This window comes from Callorhinus ursinus, unplaced genomic scaffold, assembly GCF_003265705.2.
Source record: "Callorhinus ursinus isolate GAN/ISIS: 27379988/994484 unplaced genomic scaffold, GSC_fseal_2.0 scaffold82, whole genome shotgun sequence".
Lineage (NCBI taxonomy): Eukaryota > Metazoa > Chordata > Mammalia > Carnivora > Otariidae > Callorhinus > Callorhinus ursinus.
The window spans coordinates 3676914-3693504 of NW_027397144.1; the positions used below are offsets into that span (position 1 = coordinate 3676914).

The 16591-nt window shown below is 39.0% G+C and overlaps 1 protein-coding gene across 3 annotated transcripts in view; it reads right to left on the reverse strand.

The window, feature by feature from the left end:
• LOC112816671 (adhesion G protein-coupled receptor E2-like) overlaps positions 1 to 6526 on the reverse strand; it is a 41249-nt gene extending 34723 nt beyond the window's left edge. For 2 of the 3 annotated variants that reach the window (XM_073887611.1, XM_073887610.1), the window contains exons 1-2: positions 6309 to 6526; positions 4075 to 4128 (exon numbers count right to left, since the gene is read on the reverse strand). In XM_073887611.1, coding sequence (XP_073743712.1) covers positions 4075 to 4128; positions 6309 to 6336 — 82 coding nt within the window. In that variant the 5' untranslated portion in view covers positions 6337 to 6526. The remainder of the gene's footprint in view (positions 1 to 4074; positions 4129 to 6308) is intronic. The other variant, XM_025863315.2, reaches the window with a different exon arrangement.
• Between the last annotated feature and the right edge of the window lie 10065 nt (positions 6527 to 16591).

The following is a 16591-nucleotide window of genomic DNA, read 5'->3' on the forward strand; positions in this document are numbered from 1 at the left end:
TTTCTTTCTTTCTTTCTTTCTTTCTCTTTTTCTTTCTTTCTTTCTTCTCTCTTCTTCCTTCCTTCCTTCCTTCCTTCCTTCCTTCCTTCCTTCCTTCCTTCTTTCCTTCCTTCCTCTCTTTTTCAGCATAGTTTAACAACTGTGTTGTTTTAAAGTTAAGGTTATTTCATCATTATATCATCATATATGATAAATAAATATTTCATCATATTTATTTATCATATCACATGCCCTCTTTAATTTCCATCACCCAGTTACCCCATCCCCCCACCCACCTCCCTTTCGACAACCCTGTTTGTTTCCTGGAGTCAAGAGTCGCATATGGTTTGTCTCCCTCAATGATTTCTTCCCATTCAATTTTCTCTCCCTTTCCCTATTATCCTCTACACTATTCCTTATGTTCCACATATGAGTGAAACCATATGATAATTGTGTTTCTCTGATTGACTTATTTTTTTTAGGTTAAAATTATGTTACCTTTATTTAAATGTTTTGAAAAGATATTCATATATAACAGGATTTTAAAAATACACTTCTAATTTTGTATAATTTCTTAAGCAGATATGTAGTATAACTTAATCTTGGATTGTGAAAGTTTTTTTTCAGATGATTTTATTTGAGAGAGAGAGAGAGAGAGCAGAGGGAGGGGCAAAAGGAGGGGGAGACAAGCTGACTCCTGATGAGCAGGGAGCCTGACTTGGGCCTCTATCTTAGGACCCTGAGATCATGACCTGAGCTGAAATCGAGAGTCAGATGCTCAACTGACTGAGCCACCCAGGTGCTCTGAATGTTTGTTTTTGTATACTCAAAAAATTATTTCAGGGGCAAAATAAATGATTTTTTTGGTTAAATTTGTTTATGGCCTAAATTATATTTTTAATCTTCAACAGTAAATTTAATACATAATAATAATCATCTTTGAAATGAATTTTCTTTTTTTATTATGTTCAGTTAGCCACTGTATAGTACACCAAAATAAATGATTTAAATAGTACGAAACAATACTATCTTATTTGTGCATAGTGCTCTTTATCTTACAAAGTGGTTTTTTTATTTTTTTTATTGCAGCATTATTTACAATAGCCAAGATATGGAAGCAAATTGAGTGTTCATAAACAGATGAGTGGATAAGGGAGATGTGGTATATGCACAATGGAATATTACAGAGCCATAAAAAGGATGAGATTGTGCCATTTGAGACACTATGGATGGACCTAGAGGTTATTATGTTGAGTGAAATAAGATTGAGAAAGACAAATACCATATGATATTACTCATAAATGGAATCTAAAAAAAACTGCAAATGAATAAAACAAACAAACAAAAAGCAGAATCAGACCTATAAGTACAGAGAACAAACTGATGGTTGCCAGAGGAGAGGGGGGCTGGGGGTTGGGTCAAGGGGAGTGGGAAATACAGGCTATCAATTATGGAATGAATAAGTCATGGGAAGAAAAGGCACACCATAAGGAATATAGTCAATACTATTGTAACAGCAATGTGTTGATTTATGGGGACAGACGGTAGCTACACTTGTGGTGAACATAGCATAATGTATAAATTTTGTCTAATCATTATGTTGTATATCTGAAACCAATGTAACATTGTGTGCCAAATATACTCAAATGTAAAAGACTTTAGAAATGTTTTCTTTCTTTTTTAAAATATATTTTCATTGGAGTATAGTTAACATGCAGTGTTATATTAGTTTCAGATGTATAACATAATGATTTAACAGTTCTAAACATTACTCAGTGCTCGCCATGATGACTGTAGACATCAATTGTCACCAAACAATATTATTACAGTATTATTTATGTTCCCCATGCTGTGCTTCTCATCTCTGTGACTTATTTATTTTGTAGCCGGAAGTTTGTACCTCCTAATCCCCTTTATCTATTTTGCCCATCCCCCCGCCACCTTCCCTCTGGCAACCACCAGTTTGCTCTCTGTATTTAGAGTCTGGTTTTGTTTGTTTTATATTTTAGATTCCACATATATGTGAAATCATATGGTATTTGTCTTTCTCAGACTGACTTATTGCACTTGATGTTAAGCCTTCTAGGTCCATTCATGTTGTTGCAGATGGCAAGATCTTTTTTTAATGGGTGAGTAATATTCCATTGCAGATGGATGCCATATCTTATTTATCATTTCATCTATGGATGAACACTTGAGTTGCTTCCATATCTTGGGCATTGTAAATAATGCTGCAATAAAAGTTAGGGGTGCATATATCTTTTTGAATTAGTATTTTTGTTTTCTTTGGGTAAAACCCAGTAGTGAAATTGCTGGATCATATAGTATTTCTATTTTTAATCTTTTGAAGAACCTCCATACTGTTTTCCACAGTGGCGGTACCAATTTACATTCCCACTAACAGTGCATGAGGGTTCCTTTTTCTCTACATCCTCACCAATACTTAAAAACCCCCTAGTTTTATACCTGGACATGCTTCTACCACTTTATTAGTTGTAAGACTTTGGATAAATCACTTAATCTCTTTGAGCTTAAATTTGATAATTTAAAAAATGATGCTACCCCAAAATCACAAAATTCATAGAAGAAAACAGGGAGTGAGCTTTTTGACATTGGTGTAGGCAATGATTTTTTGGACTTGACACCAAAAGCAAAGGCAACAAAAGCAAAAATAGATAAGTGGGGTCATAGCAAACTGAAAACTTCTGTACAGCAAGGGAAAGCATCAACAAAATGAAAGGCAAACTACAATTTGGGAGAAAATATTTGCAAACCATATTATCTCATGAAGAATTAACTTCCAAAATATATAAAGAATTCATACAACTCAATAGCAAAAAGAAAAACCCTCTAAAGATTATTACTAATAAATTTAAAGATGGGTAGAGGATCTGAATATACATTTTTCCAAAGAAGACATCCAAATGGCCAAGAGGTACATGAAAATGTACTCAACACCAGTAATCATCAGGGAAATGAAAATCAAAACCACAATGAGGTATCATCTCACACCTGTTAGAATGGCTGTTATAAAAAAGACAAGAAATAACAACTGTTGGTGAATATGTGGGAAAAAAAGAAATTTGTGCACACTTGAAGGAAATTTAAATTGGGAAACTATGACCCTGAGGGGGCAGGAGTTCCTGGTGAGCTCATGCCAGGTGGAGGGGCCGAACTTCTAGGCTCTGGGTGTTTCTTCCCTCCTGTTGCTTCCATTACTCTCCCCTTTCCTTGTGCTATGAGAATCATCACAGTAATAACAGTAGTGACCATGATAATAGCTTGTGTTTGACAGTCTGCTCTGTACTAGCCCTTACCTGTTCTTCACACACGTGAATTTTAAATCTCACTCCACCCATGGGGGGTAGGTACAATGATTGTCCCCAATTTACAGACAAGCAAACTGAGGCATAGAGAGGAGAAATAATTTCCTACATGTCAGATGTAATTAGCGGTGAGCTGGACTTTGAACCCATGTAGCCCAGCTCTGCTGTGTAAGCTCTCAACACTCTACTTACTGATCATGAAAACCTGATTGTTCATTTCCCTCATACTCCCCCTGTCCTGTCACGTCTCTCCTTTCCTTGATGAAGTGCTGCATGCTGCTCTCAAGACTGAGGGCCCCCTTCCTCTCTCCCGCCACATCTCCATGCCTCTCCACCACCCCACGCCCCTGTACCATCACAATTCTCCAAGGGACTGGTAAAAATCTCCCCAAAGAACTGAATCCTGGAGAACAGTGACACATGATGGCATTGACCCATGGAGAGTTCAGAGGGCACCAGTGAGGACAGGTGTGGGGGAACCAGCAGCGGGGATGGAGACCATAGCCAGCAGTTTCAAGGAATGGATGAAGCCAGCTGCCAGCTAAGAGTCCATGAGTAGAGCAGGGGAGGGTAGGGAATGGATGGCTGCCATCAGAAGAGGAAAGGACAGAAGACTGGACATTTATGGAGGAAGAAACAGTTTCTCTTATCTCCAGAAGACTATCTTGGAGCTTCACTTGGAGAATAAGCCTCCTTTCCCCCCTTGGTGCAGAACCCAGACCCTAGCATGCTCTCCTTAGCTTATGTCACTAAGTCTGGGCAGACTTACCTCTACTGTTCTGGGCTGCAGCTCCCAATGTCAACAGCAGCAGCATCAAGAGTCCTGGGGCAGAAAAAACAGTGAGAGAACAAAGAGAGGAGAGTGGAGCTCCAGTTTCAATTCCTGGTGGCATGGTCATTGCCTCCTGGGGAGGTGGTTCTGACCCTGCAGCCCACAGCTTTCCAGCAGCATCCACAAGACTCTTGTACTTTATGTAGAATTGAGGACCAGTCCTATTTCCTCCCTCTTCCTGGACTCCCTGAGAAGTTAGTCACTAACGGACACCACCCTCATGGAGCCTCAGTGTTACAAGTAAGGGGACAGAATATACACAGACAACTGATGTCAGGGACACAACTTAGAAATTCCAGCCTCTCCCGATGGAGGGGGTAAATCTTGAAGCACAAAGTCCACAGATGAGTGGACTGTGCTCTGTCCACAGCCAGGTCCTTTGTTCTCTGGCAATGACAGAAATCTACCTTGAGGATTACTTTTCCAGGATCACTCCCCCCTTGTTTAACCCACATGTTTTGGGGCACACAAGAAGAGCATGGATTTGGGAGTCAGCGAGCCCCAAGTCTGAGTCCCAGCTCACAGTGGTATTGGCTGGGCAGGAAGCCTAGGAATCACCAGATTGGGAGCTGATGACAGGTGAGGTCTGTGAACTATGGCATTGGCAACTTGAGCCACCATCTCCTTGTTAAGTGGCCTCTCCAGATGCAGTGCCCATGGCTTCTATGGTTCCTTCCAAGTGAGCTCCTGGCCATCCTACAGTGCACTGAGGACATAGGATTTCCCTTTATCTCCCAGTCTGGTCCTGAGTGATGGGTCACTGAGCAGGGTTAGTTGTATGAAAACCACTGCAGGTGTGAAGGAATCTACCCTACAGGCAATCACCTGACCACCTGTTAGAGTCTGTCATTCCATTCATGGGAGGCAATGAAGCTTATGAAAATCTTTCCATATCTCAGTATCTTTATAGGATTTTCCTAAAATGTGCCCAGCTATAAAAATAATCATGTTCTGCACATCAGATGATAAGAAATGTGACTATTTTCACAAAAACCAGGGGAAAAAATTACAACCAATGAGGACAACTGAAACACTTAACTTGTTATCTAACAGGTATTATCCTAAGCATTGAGGGAAAGAAAGACTAATCAGCATTAAGCTGTCCCTGCTATTATGCACTGTTATTGCCCTGTCAACCATTCCATGACCCACACAAAGCCTATGAACTAAAGGATGATGTTCTTCTTAGCTTCATTAGAGTTTTCAGAGAATTTGGTTATGTTCCCTTGTGAAAAAAATAGTATAGGTGGTATGAGGGTTAATTTCATGTATCAATTTGGCTGGGCCACAGCACCCAGATATTTGGTCAAACACTAATCTAGATATTGCTGTGCAGGTGCTTTTTAGATGAGATTAACAATTAAATCAGTAGACTCTGAGTAAAGCAGATTATCCTCCATAATGTGGGTGGGCCTCATCTAATCAGTTGAAGACCTTGGGAGAAAAGACTGACCTCCTCTGAGGAGGAAGGAATTCTGCTTTCAGAATGACTTCAGACTTGAGATGTAACATCAAGTCAGCCTGCTGGCCTGCCCTGCAGAATATCAATTTTCCAACCTCCACAATCTCATGAACCAATTCCTTAAAATGAATGAATCTCTCTCTTTCTCTCTCTCCTTCACCCTCTCTCTCTCATACACACAGACAGACAGACAGACAGACAGACACACACACACACACACACACACACACATTATACTGGTTCTGTTTCTCTGGAGAAACTGGACCAATATAGGTGGTAAAATGAGAAATCTCTGTTGGATTGGCTCCAGGAGTAAGTTTTACTGATTTTCTCCTTTGAGACTTAATATAAATGAGCCAACATCCTTCTTAAAATCTATTCCCTTGGGGGCCTGGGTGGCTCAGTCGGTTAAGCGTCTGCCTTCGGCTCAGGTCATGATCCCGGAGTCCCGGGATCGAGTCCCGCATCGGGCTCCCTGCTCGGTGGGGAGTCTGCTTCTCCCTCTGACCTCCTCCGCTCTCGTGCTCTCTCTCTACCATTCTGTCTCTCAATAAATAAAAATCTTAAAAAAAAAATCTATTCCCTTTGTCCTTTATAGAAAAAGTGGGAAAACAAAACAGATTATCAAGAACACAGAATATTTTCTAACTGGATAGAGAGTTCCCAGATAGCTTTAGTTATCTGTCATTATTGTTATAATTCTACCTACCTGGCAGCAGTAGATTTCTGTTTCTCATGATGCAGGCACCCGTGAGCCCAGGCACCGAGGACGTCTGGTCTTGGTCTGTGTGTGTTACAAAGACTTACTGTTTTAAATCTGACTTGGGCTCCAGAGGAACTGCCACAGGAAACCACTGGTCTGGTTCCTTTCTTTCCAGATAATCTGTCTTGTGATTAACTTCTCACAAACTCCACTTCTATTTTTTAAGTATTTGCATAGCATTACTGGTGTTTGTACTGAAAGCCTCCTTGAAGGCGGTTTTTAAATCTTTGTGGTACAGGAAGATGTGATCCTGTGTATTATAAGAACTTCCCAACATGAAGAATTACTCTGCTGGTTTTTCTATCTCATGAAGACCTCGGATCAAAGTCAACAGAATTAACTATTTAGTATCTGTTAAAAGACAATTTTTAAAAAAGATTTTATTTATTTATTTAATTTAAATTCAATTAGCCAACATATAGCACATCATTAATTTTTGATATAGTGTTCAATGATATATTAGTTGTGTATAACACTCAGTGCTTGGATTCCAAAACCCCAAGATCATAGCCTGAGCAGAAATCAAGAGTTGGACACTTAAATGACTGAGTCACACAGGCGCCCCTAAAAGACAATTTTATTGAGGTATAAATGCCATACAGCATTATATTAGTTTTAGGTATATAACATAATGATTTTATATTTGTATATATTGTGAAATAATCACCACAATAAATCTACTTGACATCCATTACCATACATAGTTGCAAATTTTGTGTGTGTGTTGATGAGAACTTTTAAGATCTAATCTGTTAGCAACTTTCAAATATGCAATATATTATTAATTGTAGTTACCATGCTGTCCTTTATAGCCCCATGACTTATTTATTTTGTAACTGGCTGAATAATATTCATATATATATAAAATTCCATTATATATATAGACACCACATTTTCTTTATCCATTCATCCACACCATGAAAAATGTTGTGCTCCATTCCACTGGCATCCATGATTTCTGATGAGAAATGAGCTGATATCTGAAACATTTGTTCCCTTAGGGATGAGGTATCATAATCTCTCATTGCTTTCAAGATTTTTTTCTTTGTCTTTAGATATCAAAAGTTTGATTGTGATGTGTCTTGGCCCTAATTTGCTTAAGTTGATTCTGTTTGGAGTTTCCTCAGCTTCTTGAATCTGTATGTCTTTGTCTTTTGGAAATTTGAGAAATTTTAACCATTTTTTTTTCCCTCTGAATAGTTTTTCAGTTCCATATTCTCTTTCTCCCTCTGGAATTCATTTTTTTAAATTTAAATTCAATTAGCCAACATATAGTACCTCATTAGTTTCAGATGTAGAGTTCAATAACTTATCAGCTGCATATAATATGCAGTGCTCATCACGCAGTTACCCCATCCCCCCAACTAGCTCCCCTCCAGCAACCCTCAGTTTGTTTCTTAGAGTTAAGAGTTTCTCATGGAATTCAGTTGCAGAAATATTAGATATTTTTTATAGTCCCATAGGTCCCTGAGATGCTGATAATTTTTTTTGTAGTTTATTTTGTCTGTCTTATTCAGATTGCGTAAATTATACTGTTTTGTCTTCAGGTTCACTGATTTTTTCCTTCTTTTGTCCCCATTCTGCTACTAAGCCCATCCAGTAGAGTTTTCACTTTTTGTATTTTCTCAGGTCTAGAATTTCCATTAGGTCTTTGTAATCATCCGTTTCTTATCAAAGTTCTCTGTTTCTTTGCTAAGACTTTCTATTTATTCATTTGTTTCAGAAAAGTGTGCTTGTAATTCTTCATTAGAACATTTTTTTAACTTATTTTTTTTGATGTAGTTTTCCATGATTCATTGTTTGCGTATAACACCCAGTGTTCCATTCAATACGTGCCCTCTTTAATACCCATCACCAGGCTAACCCATTCCCCCACCCCCTCCCCTCTAGAACCCTCAGTTTGTTTCTCAGAGTCCACGGTCTCTAGAACATTTTTTTTATGGTGGTTGCTGTAAAATATTTGTCATAATTTAACATTTGTGTCATCTCAAGTTGAGGTTTTCCTGGTTCTTGGTATGACAATGATTTTTTAAATTGTATCCTTGGTCTTTATGGTATTATGTTTTGAAACTGGATTTTATTTGGATCTTATGTTTTGGCAGACTCTTCTGACATCATGCTGAGTGGGGGGAGGAGTGGCCATGTTGTTGCTGGCAAGTGAGGGTGGGAATGCAGATTTTCCTCTTGGGCCCACTGACACTCCTGTGTGGGAGGGGTACCTGACATGGGATTGAAGGGATGCCTTGTTACTGCTCCTCACAGGGCCTCTACTGACACGATGAAAGTCCCAGCTCCTTCTCAGTCAGAACCCCAGCGAGTGGGAGGGAATGCTTCATCACAGCTGGGCAAGGGTAGAGGTCTGGGCTTCCAGACTTGACCTTTGCCAATGAAAATAAGTGTGGGGACAGTTTTTCTCTGCTATTTGGTTGGAATAGGGCAGTTACTGCTGAAATATTTTCTGTTTTGCCAGGCGCTCCCTTTCCTGGTCCTTTGGATAGGGAGAACTGCCTTTTCTTGGGGACATTTTTTGTTGTCTGCACCTGTTGGCATTTCTGGGCTGCCAGCCTCTTTAATTCCAAGCCTGGGATAGATGAGGCAAAGCAAAAGCTCATGGGCCTCGCCACTGCATAGTGTTTTGGGTCCCAAGGTCCCTGTTGTATCTTCCTTCCCTCTATCTTTTAGAGTGGTGTTTTTGTTTTGTATAAAATGCTTATATATAATTCAGCTGTGGTTGTTTTTAAAATAAAGTTTTTCCTACTATGTACTTTGTTTTCAACTTATTCTTTAATCAAAAATGTTTGGAGAGGTTTTGCATGTCACTGTATGTAGATCCACATCTTCCTTTTTGGCTGCTGTTGTATATATGTAGATTACAAAATATATTTTGCTTTTCTCCTTTTAAATGCACATTTATATGGCCTCCTGTTTCCCATTGCTACAATAGTGCTGCAGTGAATGTCTCAAAAATACCATAAGGAAAACATTTTTAAATTTCCTTAGACTAGGTGGTTTATATACTGGGTTACAGAACATATATATTTTATGTTGTAATAAATTCTGCAACTCTTCTATGTAATGAGACTGTATCAAATTACCCAGGTGCCATAGGAGAGGATCAATTTTCCACATGCAATCAACACTACTGCTATCATATCATTTTTTTGTTTGTTTTTCATTTTTAACATGAGAAATTGTGTTGATCTGTGGCTTAAGTGACCCTTAGGCTCTGGTTAATCATTTATCTCGTTTAGAAGGAAATTGATAGAAGAAAGACACAGGAACTTAAAATTGTCAGGAAGACATGTTCATTATATATTCGTGGACAGGAAAAATATCAAAGACTTCAAGAATATAAGCCAGTCTCTCTGAAGGATGAACAGGTTTTTTTTATTGATAGGATGACACAGCCAGTCTAGATGATCTGTAAGGGACATTCCAACTTTACAATTCTAAGTTTCTATTTAACTATTAGGAGGCTTAGGGTTTACAGATGTCTTGGAATCTTAAAATTATACATTATCAAATGTTTTCATCTCCCCCCCAGTTTGATGGGTAAATGACTTATCTTAATATATGAATTAGTATCTCATTAACAGTGTTGTTGCAGTTTTCATATGTCTTTGTATTTTCATGGTGGTCTCTGTGAATTATATACTCCTATCTTTTGCACACTTTATTTTATTCACCATATTTTTCTTACTGACTTTAAGGCATTAGGAATACATATGTGTGTATGTATGTATCTATAGCTAGATATCTTTTGTTAAACAATGCAAAATTTTTTATTGTATCACATGCATTCAGACTCTGAATATGGTGTCTTTTGTCAACATAAACATTTTCCCCCCCTGGAAACTTTGTCACCTGCTTTATTTTTGGAGAAGAGTAAAGGAGGAAGAGAAAATATTCACTTGAATTTGAGGGGCAGCTAAATTGGAAAGGACACTACCGGGGCGCCTGGGTGGCTCAGTTGGTTAAGCGACTGCCTTCGGCTCAGGTCACGATCCTGGAGTCCCGGGATTGAGTCCCACATTGGGCTCCCTGCTCGGCGGGGAGTCTGCTTCTCCCTCTGACCCTCCTCCCTCTCGTGCTCTCTCTCTCTCATTCTCTCTCTCTCAAATAAATAAATAAAATCTTAAAAAAATAAATTGGAAGGGACACTACCAACAATTTTAGGCCTCTAAGTTTATTCTGGTCAATAAGGGAATACTGAAACTTCCTGGTTTGAAAAGTCAAGAGATAAATATTATCTTAGAGCAAGAGCATCCATTTTCACAGGGATAAAAGAATAAAGAACAACAAATCCAACAGCACCAAATGAGGTTTAACAGAGGAAATAAGGCCAAGTTTCTCCATTCAAGTGCAAACTTTTAATTAAAATATGCTCACAAATCATAGTTGTATTCCTCTTTTTTATAAATTTTATTTTATTATGTTATGTTAATCACCATATATTACATCATTAATTTTTGATGTAGTGCTCCATGATTCATTGTTTGTGCATAACACCCAGTGCTCCATTCAATACGTGCCCTCTTTAATACCCATCACCAGGCTAACCCTTCCCCCATCACCCTCCCCTCTAGAACCCTCAGTTTGTTTCTCAGAGTCCATAGTCTCTCATGGTTCGTCTCCCCCTCCAATTGCCCCCCCTTCATTTTTCCCTTCCTACTATCTTTTTTTTTTAACATATAATGTATTATTTGTTTCAGAGGTACAGGTCTGTGATTCAACAGTCCTACACAATTCACAGCACTCACCATAGCCCACACCCTCCCCAATGTCCATCACCCTGCCACCCCGTCCCTCCCACCCCCCACCACTCCAGCAAACCTCAGTTTGTTTCCTGAGATTAAGAATTCCTCATATCAGTGAGGTCATATGATACATGTCTTTCTCTGATTGACTTATTTCGCTTAGCATAATACCCTCTAGTTCCATCCACGTCATTGCAAATGGCAAGATTTCATTTTTTTGATGGCTGCATAATATTCCATTGTGTATATATCTATATCTATCTATCTATCTATCTATCTATCTATCTATCTATCTATACCACATCTTCTTTATCCATTTATCTGTCGATGGACATCTTGGCTCTTTCCATAGTTTGGCTATTGTGGACATTGTTGCTATAAACATTGGGGTGCACGTACCCCTTCAGATAACTACATTTGTATCTTTGGGGTAAATACCCAGTAGTGCAATTGCTGGGTCATACGGTAGCTCTATTTTCAACTTTTTGAGGAACCTCCATACTGTTTTCCAGAGTGGTTGCACCAGCTTGCATTCCCACCAACAGTGAAGGAGTGTTCCCCTTTCTCTGCATCCCCGCCAACATCTTCGTTTCCTGACTTGTTAATTTTAGCCATTCTGACTGGTGTGAGGTGGTATCTCATTGAGGTTTTCATTTGGATTTCCCTGATGCCGAGCGATGTTGAGCACTTTTTCATGTGTCTATTGGCCATTTGGATGTCTTCTTTGGAAAAATGTCTGTTCATGTCTTCTGCCCATTTCTTGATTGGATTATTTGTTCTTTGGGTGTTGAATTTGATAAGTTCTTTACAGATTCTGGATACTAACCCTTTATCTGATATGTCATTTGCAAATATCTTCTCCCATTCTGTAGGTTGTCTTTTGGTTTTGTTGACTGTTTCCTTTGTTGTGCAAAAGCCTTTTATCTTGATGAAGTCCCAATAGTTCATTTTTGCCCTTGCTTCCCTTGCCTTTGGCGATGTTTCTAGGAAGAAGTTGCTGCAGCTGAGGTTGAAGAGGTTGCTCCTGTGTTCTCCTTTAGGATTTTGATGGACTCCTGTCTCGCGTTTAGGTCTTTCAACCGTTTTGAGTCTATTTTTGTGTGTGGTGTAAGGAAATGGTCCAGTTTCATTCTTCTGCATGTGGCTGTCCAATTTTCCCAATACAATTTGTTGAAGAGACTGTCTTTTTTCCATTAGACATTCTTTCCTGCTTTGTCGAAGTTGACCATAGAGTTGAGGGTCCATTTCTGGGCTCTCGATTCTGTTCCATTGATCTATGTTTCTGTTTTTGTGCCAGTACCATACTGTCTTGATGATGACAGCTTTGTAATAGAGCTTGAAGTCTGGAATTGTGATGTTTTTCTTTTTCAACATTCCTCTGGCTATTCGGGTTCTTTTCTGGTTCCATACAAATTTTAGGATTATCTGTTGCATTTCTTTGAAAAAAGTTGATGGTATTTTGATAGGGATTGCATTAAATGTGTAAATTGTTGTAGATAGCATTGATATTTTCACAAAATTTGTTCTTGCACTCCTCTTTAGAAAATGTATTTTTAAAGTAACCTCTATACCCAATGTGGTGCTTGAAGTGACCACCCCAAGATCAAGTGTCACATGCTTGACCGATTGAGCCAGCCAAGTGCCTGTAGTCACTAGTCATAGTCCCTCTTGATTCAACCCTTGTCTCATCCTTAACAGGAACCCCAGGAACCCGAAGGGCACATGCATTATTAACCAGATACAATCCAGCCGCCCCTTCCAAACTGGAATTTGGCCACTAATAGACTGGCCTAGTTCATGACTGCCCCCAGGGATGGGACTCTCTAAACAAGTTGGCAGGCGGGACAGACACTGAGGATGCACCAGTCAAATAGTCACCCTCTGTACTGGGTCCTGGACGACTTGCACACCCTGTTCATTGTACCATTTTGGGCCACCATGGGCAGGGGCATCTTGGAAAACCCATGTCACTTGATGATTCTGCATATCCACACTCACACTGATAAAAAACAGGGTAAATATCAATCCTATTACAGTTGTAATAAAGATGAAATTGAGTGTGGTGTCACCACCATAAACTTACAATTTCATTTTGGTCCACGTTTTCAATTATTGACTGTATGAATTCTTCTTTAATCTTGCCTAGGACATTGCCCTTGATTTTCTAATGTTCTAATAATTTTGGTAGATTTTAGTATACCTGGAATTTCTCCAGTAAATAATTTGTCCTAAATGAATAGCCTGTTGTCCTGACACCATTTGTTGAGAAAAATCTGTGACTTCCTTGACTTCACATGTAATGTTTCACACACTGATTTGAAATGTCATTTTTATGAATCATTGCATTGCTATACATGATGTATCCTTTATTTGATTTCATTGACTCATTTTCTATTCACGGAAAACGCACATTAAGAAATGTCATGGTTTGGTTTTTATAGATGTTATGAGGCAAATCCCTGTATTTTATGTCAAATAAATTTAAATCTGGGCTTGAATAAAGAGACACATTACTTAGAAGGACTATTGCAGCAGGGAGAAGGTTCTGATCTCAGAAACCCACGAGCATCTCAAAATCATATGGAAAAATATTTTTATTTCATAGGGCAAAGGAGGAAGCAGACAGAAATAAGCAGCATCTTTGGAGGGAAAGCTGGACAAATAAGGGGAAATTATCAGTGTGTTGTGACAAAAAGGATCTTGCTGTGGTCAGCCAGTTCCCAGGAGAGGCTGTTGGGGAAGGCATGTTCCACTTTTTTAGTACTTGCTCAGACTTGAGGGTAAGCAGAATCCAGGGGCCTGTAGGAAAGAGAGAGGTCTGATTAAAGTTTGGTCAAGAAAAAGAAGAGAGTAGGAAATGGGCCATTGTGAGCACTTGTTTGCTTACTCTTCAAGTGAACTGTCTCCTCTGTTACATTTTTTCTTCTATATACACTTGATGGCTAGTTTACTAAATTTCACAAAAATATCTTGGGACTTAGATTGTCATTGTATTGACTATGTAGATGAATTTGGAAATAATAGCTTCTTTATAATATTAAGACTTCCTCACCCCCACCAACCTCTCTCTTTCTCTAGGTTATGAGTTCTTTTTATGTTACATTTGACAGTTTTCTCCTTGACAAACTTCATGCATTTCTTGTAGGATTGTTCTCAGGTACTGTAGAAGTTTTAGTTGTAAATTTTATTTTATTTTTTAAAAATTAAATTTAATTAATTAATTTTTTTATTATTATGTTCAAACAGCTCTTTGCATTTTAAAATTTGTTTTTCCTTTGATAGGAAAACCAATGCATCTTGAATGTTGACCTTGCTATTGGGATGTGATTGGACTGTCAGTATTTTCCAGTGAATGCTCTGAAGCTTTCTTGGCAAACAATCATGCCTTCTCTAAATAATGATTGCTTTATGTCTTTCTTTCAAGTACGGGTATCTCTTCTTTTTTGTTTCCAACCCATGGGGTTGAGCTTGGAGGTAGCATAAAGAATTGTGAGCCTATTCAGTTATGGATTTTCAAAGTCTTTTGAAATGAGTATTTAACATGGGTACCATGAGATTGCTCCACAAGTCCTGCTTCCTAAGCAAAGGTAGAGGCCCAATGGCTACTCACTCAGAATCTGCAGCTTAACAAGAGATACCAGATGTTCCATATACACAAGGAATTTCAAGAAACATTGTGGGCAGAGAACTAATTAAGAATTAGAGTTGGAATATGTCATGCCTTATACTTTCTCTCTCTCTCTCTTTCTACATATATATGTATATACATATATATATAATTATTATGTTATTTTAGTCACCATACAGTACATCATTAGTTTTTGATGTAGTGTTCCATGATTCATTGTTTGCATATAACACCCAGTGCTCCATGCAATACATGACCTCCTTAATACCCATCACCAGGCTAACCCACTCCCCCACCCCCCCTCCCCTCTAAAACTCTTGGTTTAGTCCATAGTCTCTTTAGTCCATAGTCTCTCATGGTTCATCTCCCCCTCTGATTTTCCCTTCCTTCTCCTAACGTCTTCCATGCTATTCCCTATGTTCCACATATAAGTGAAACCATATGATAATTGTCTTTCTCTGCTTGACTTATTTCACTTAGCATAATTTTCTCCAGTTCCATCCATGTCGATGCAAATGTTGGGTATTCATCCTTTCTGATGGCTGAGTAATATTCCATTGTATACTTCGCTTTCTAGCAATGGTATTCTTGCCTTTACCAGGAGAGGGCACCTTATTTAAAACACTTAAAAGTTTACTTTTGATAACAAGTAAAAACATGAATACATTTTATTGTAAAAATATAACGCCACAAACACAAGACATATCTCATTGATCCTCACCTTGACCTAACCTCCCTTGAATAAGTATTCTCTATTATCAACAAATTATAATTTGTTCTGCCAAACATAGAATCTATAACTTAATTATGAAAAGTTAGATAAGAGTATGGCTGTGTAAATATTACAATGTTAATAAATCTAAGCTTTTAGAATTATATGGTATTGTGCTATGGACACCCAACAACTTGTACATGGAGATTTTTCCATGTCAACATAGGAAGAAGTGTTTCAGCCTTTGTGTCTGTGGACTAGCATTCCTTAAAACCAAAGTAACTTTTCATCTTGCCATTTCTTATTGATGGTTCACTTGAGTGGTTTGTGTTTTTCTGCCTTCCAATGCTGCAGTGAATACACTGAGGTCATCATGCCCCTTGGGCTCCCTACTTCAGAGGCTTTTAAGGGCAGAGAAGACAGCATGCACTCCCCTGAATGAAGAGGACTTTGAGGCTGATTCCTGGAAGTTGGAATCCTCAGAATCTGGGAATTGGAACTTTGTGACTAGAGGAGCCTGGGTACCAGAAACCCCTGCCTCTTGTACCTGGAGATCCGAGGTCGTGGATCTGCAGTAAGTGGAATTGAAATTTCAGTATTGGGTGGTCAGGAATCCAGAAACATGATCAGTAATCCAAGGCTTGGGTGTTGGGGATTCTGTGAAGCTGAGAAGTAGGAATTCTGCATGTGGGAGATGTGAGGAATTGGAAGAATGAGCCTAGAAAGGAATTGGAGAGAGTCAGAGAATGGGGGAGACTGTTGTGGGCCAGAGGGATGGGCTAGAGTCATTGAGGGGTCCTGATGAGGGAATGTGAGAGCCTGATGGTGGGAAGAGGGGTGGGGTCCTGGAGGAGCTAGGTGGGAGGAATCTGGAGTGGTGCTGGAAAGAGTCGGGGAGGACAGTGAGAGGGTTTTGAAATGAGGAAGCTAAGACGAGTCGGGAGGATAGTGAGAAGGTTCTGAAATGAGGAAGCTAAGAGATCTGATATAAAAGTTTGTTTTACAGTGTAATAAAGAGCAAATAGCTGAGCCAGTATTTGAGCTCAGGCCAGCACAGACTGAATTTCCCAGCTGTAAAACACCCTGAGAATGTGCTAGAAGGTCAGTCTGGGATTTCTGCTTGGGACTCTGT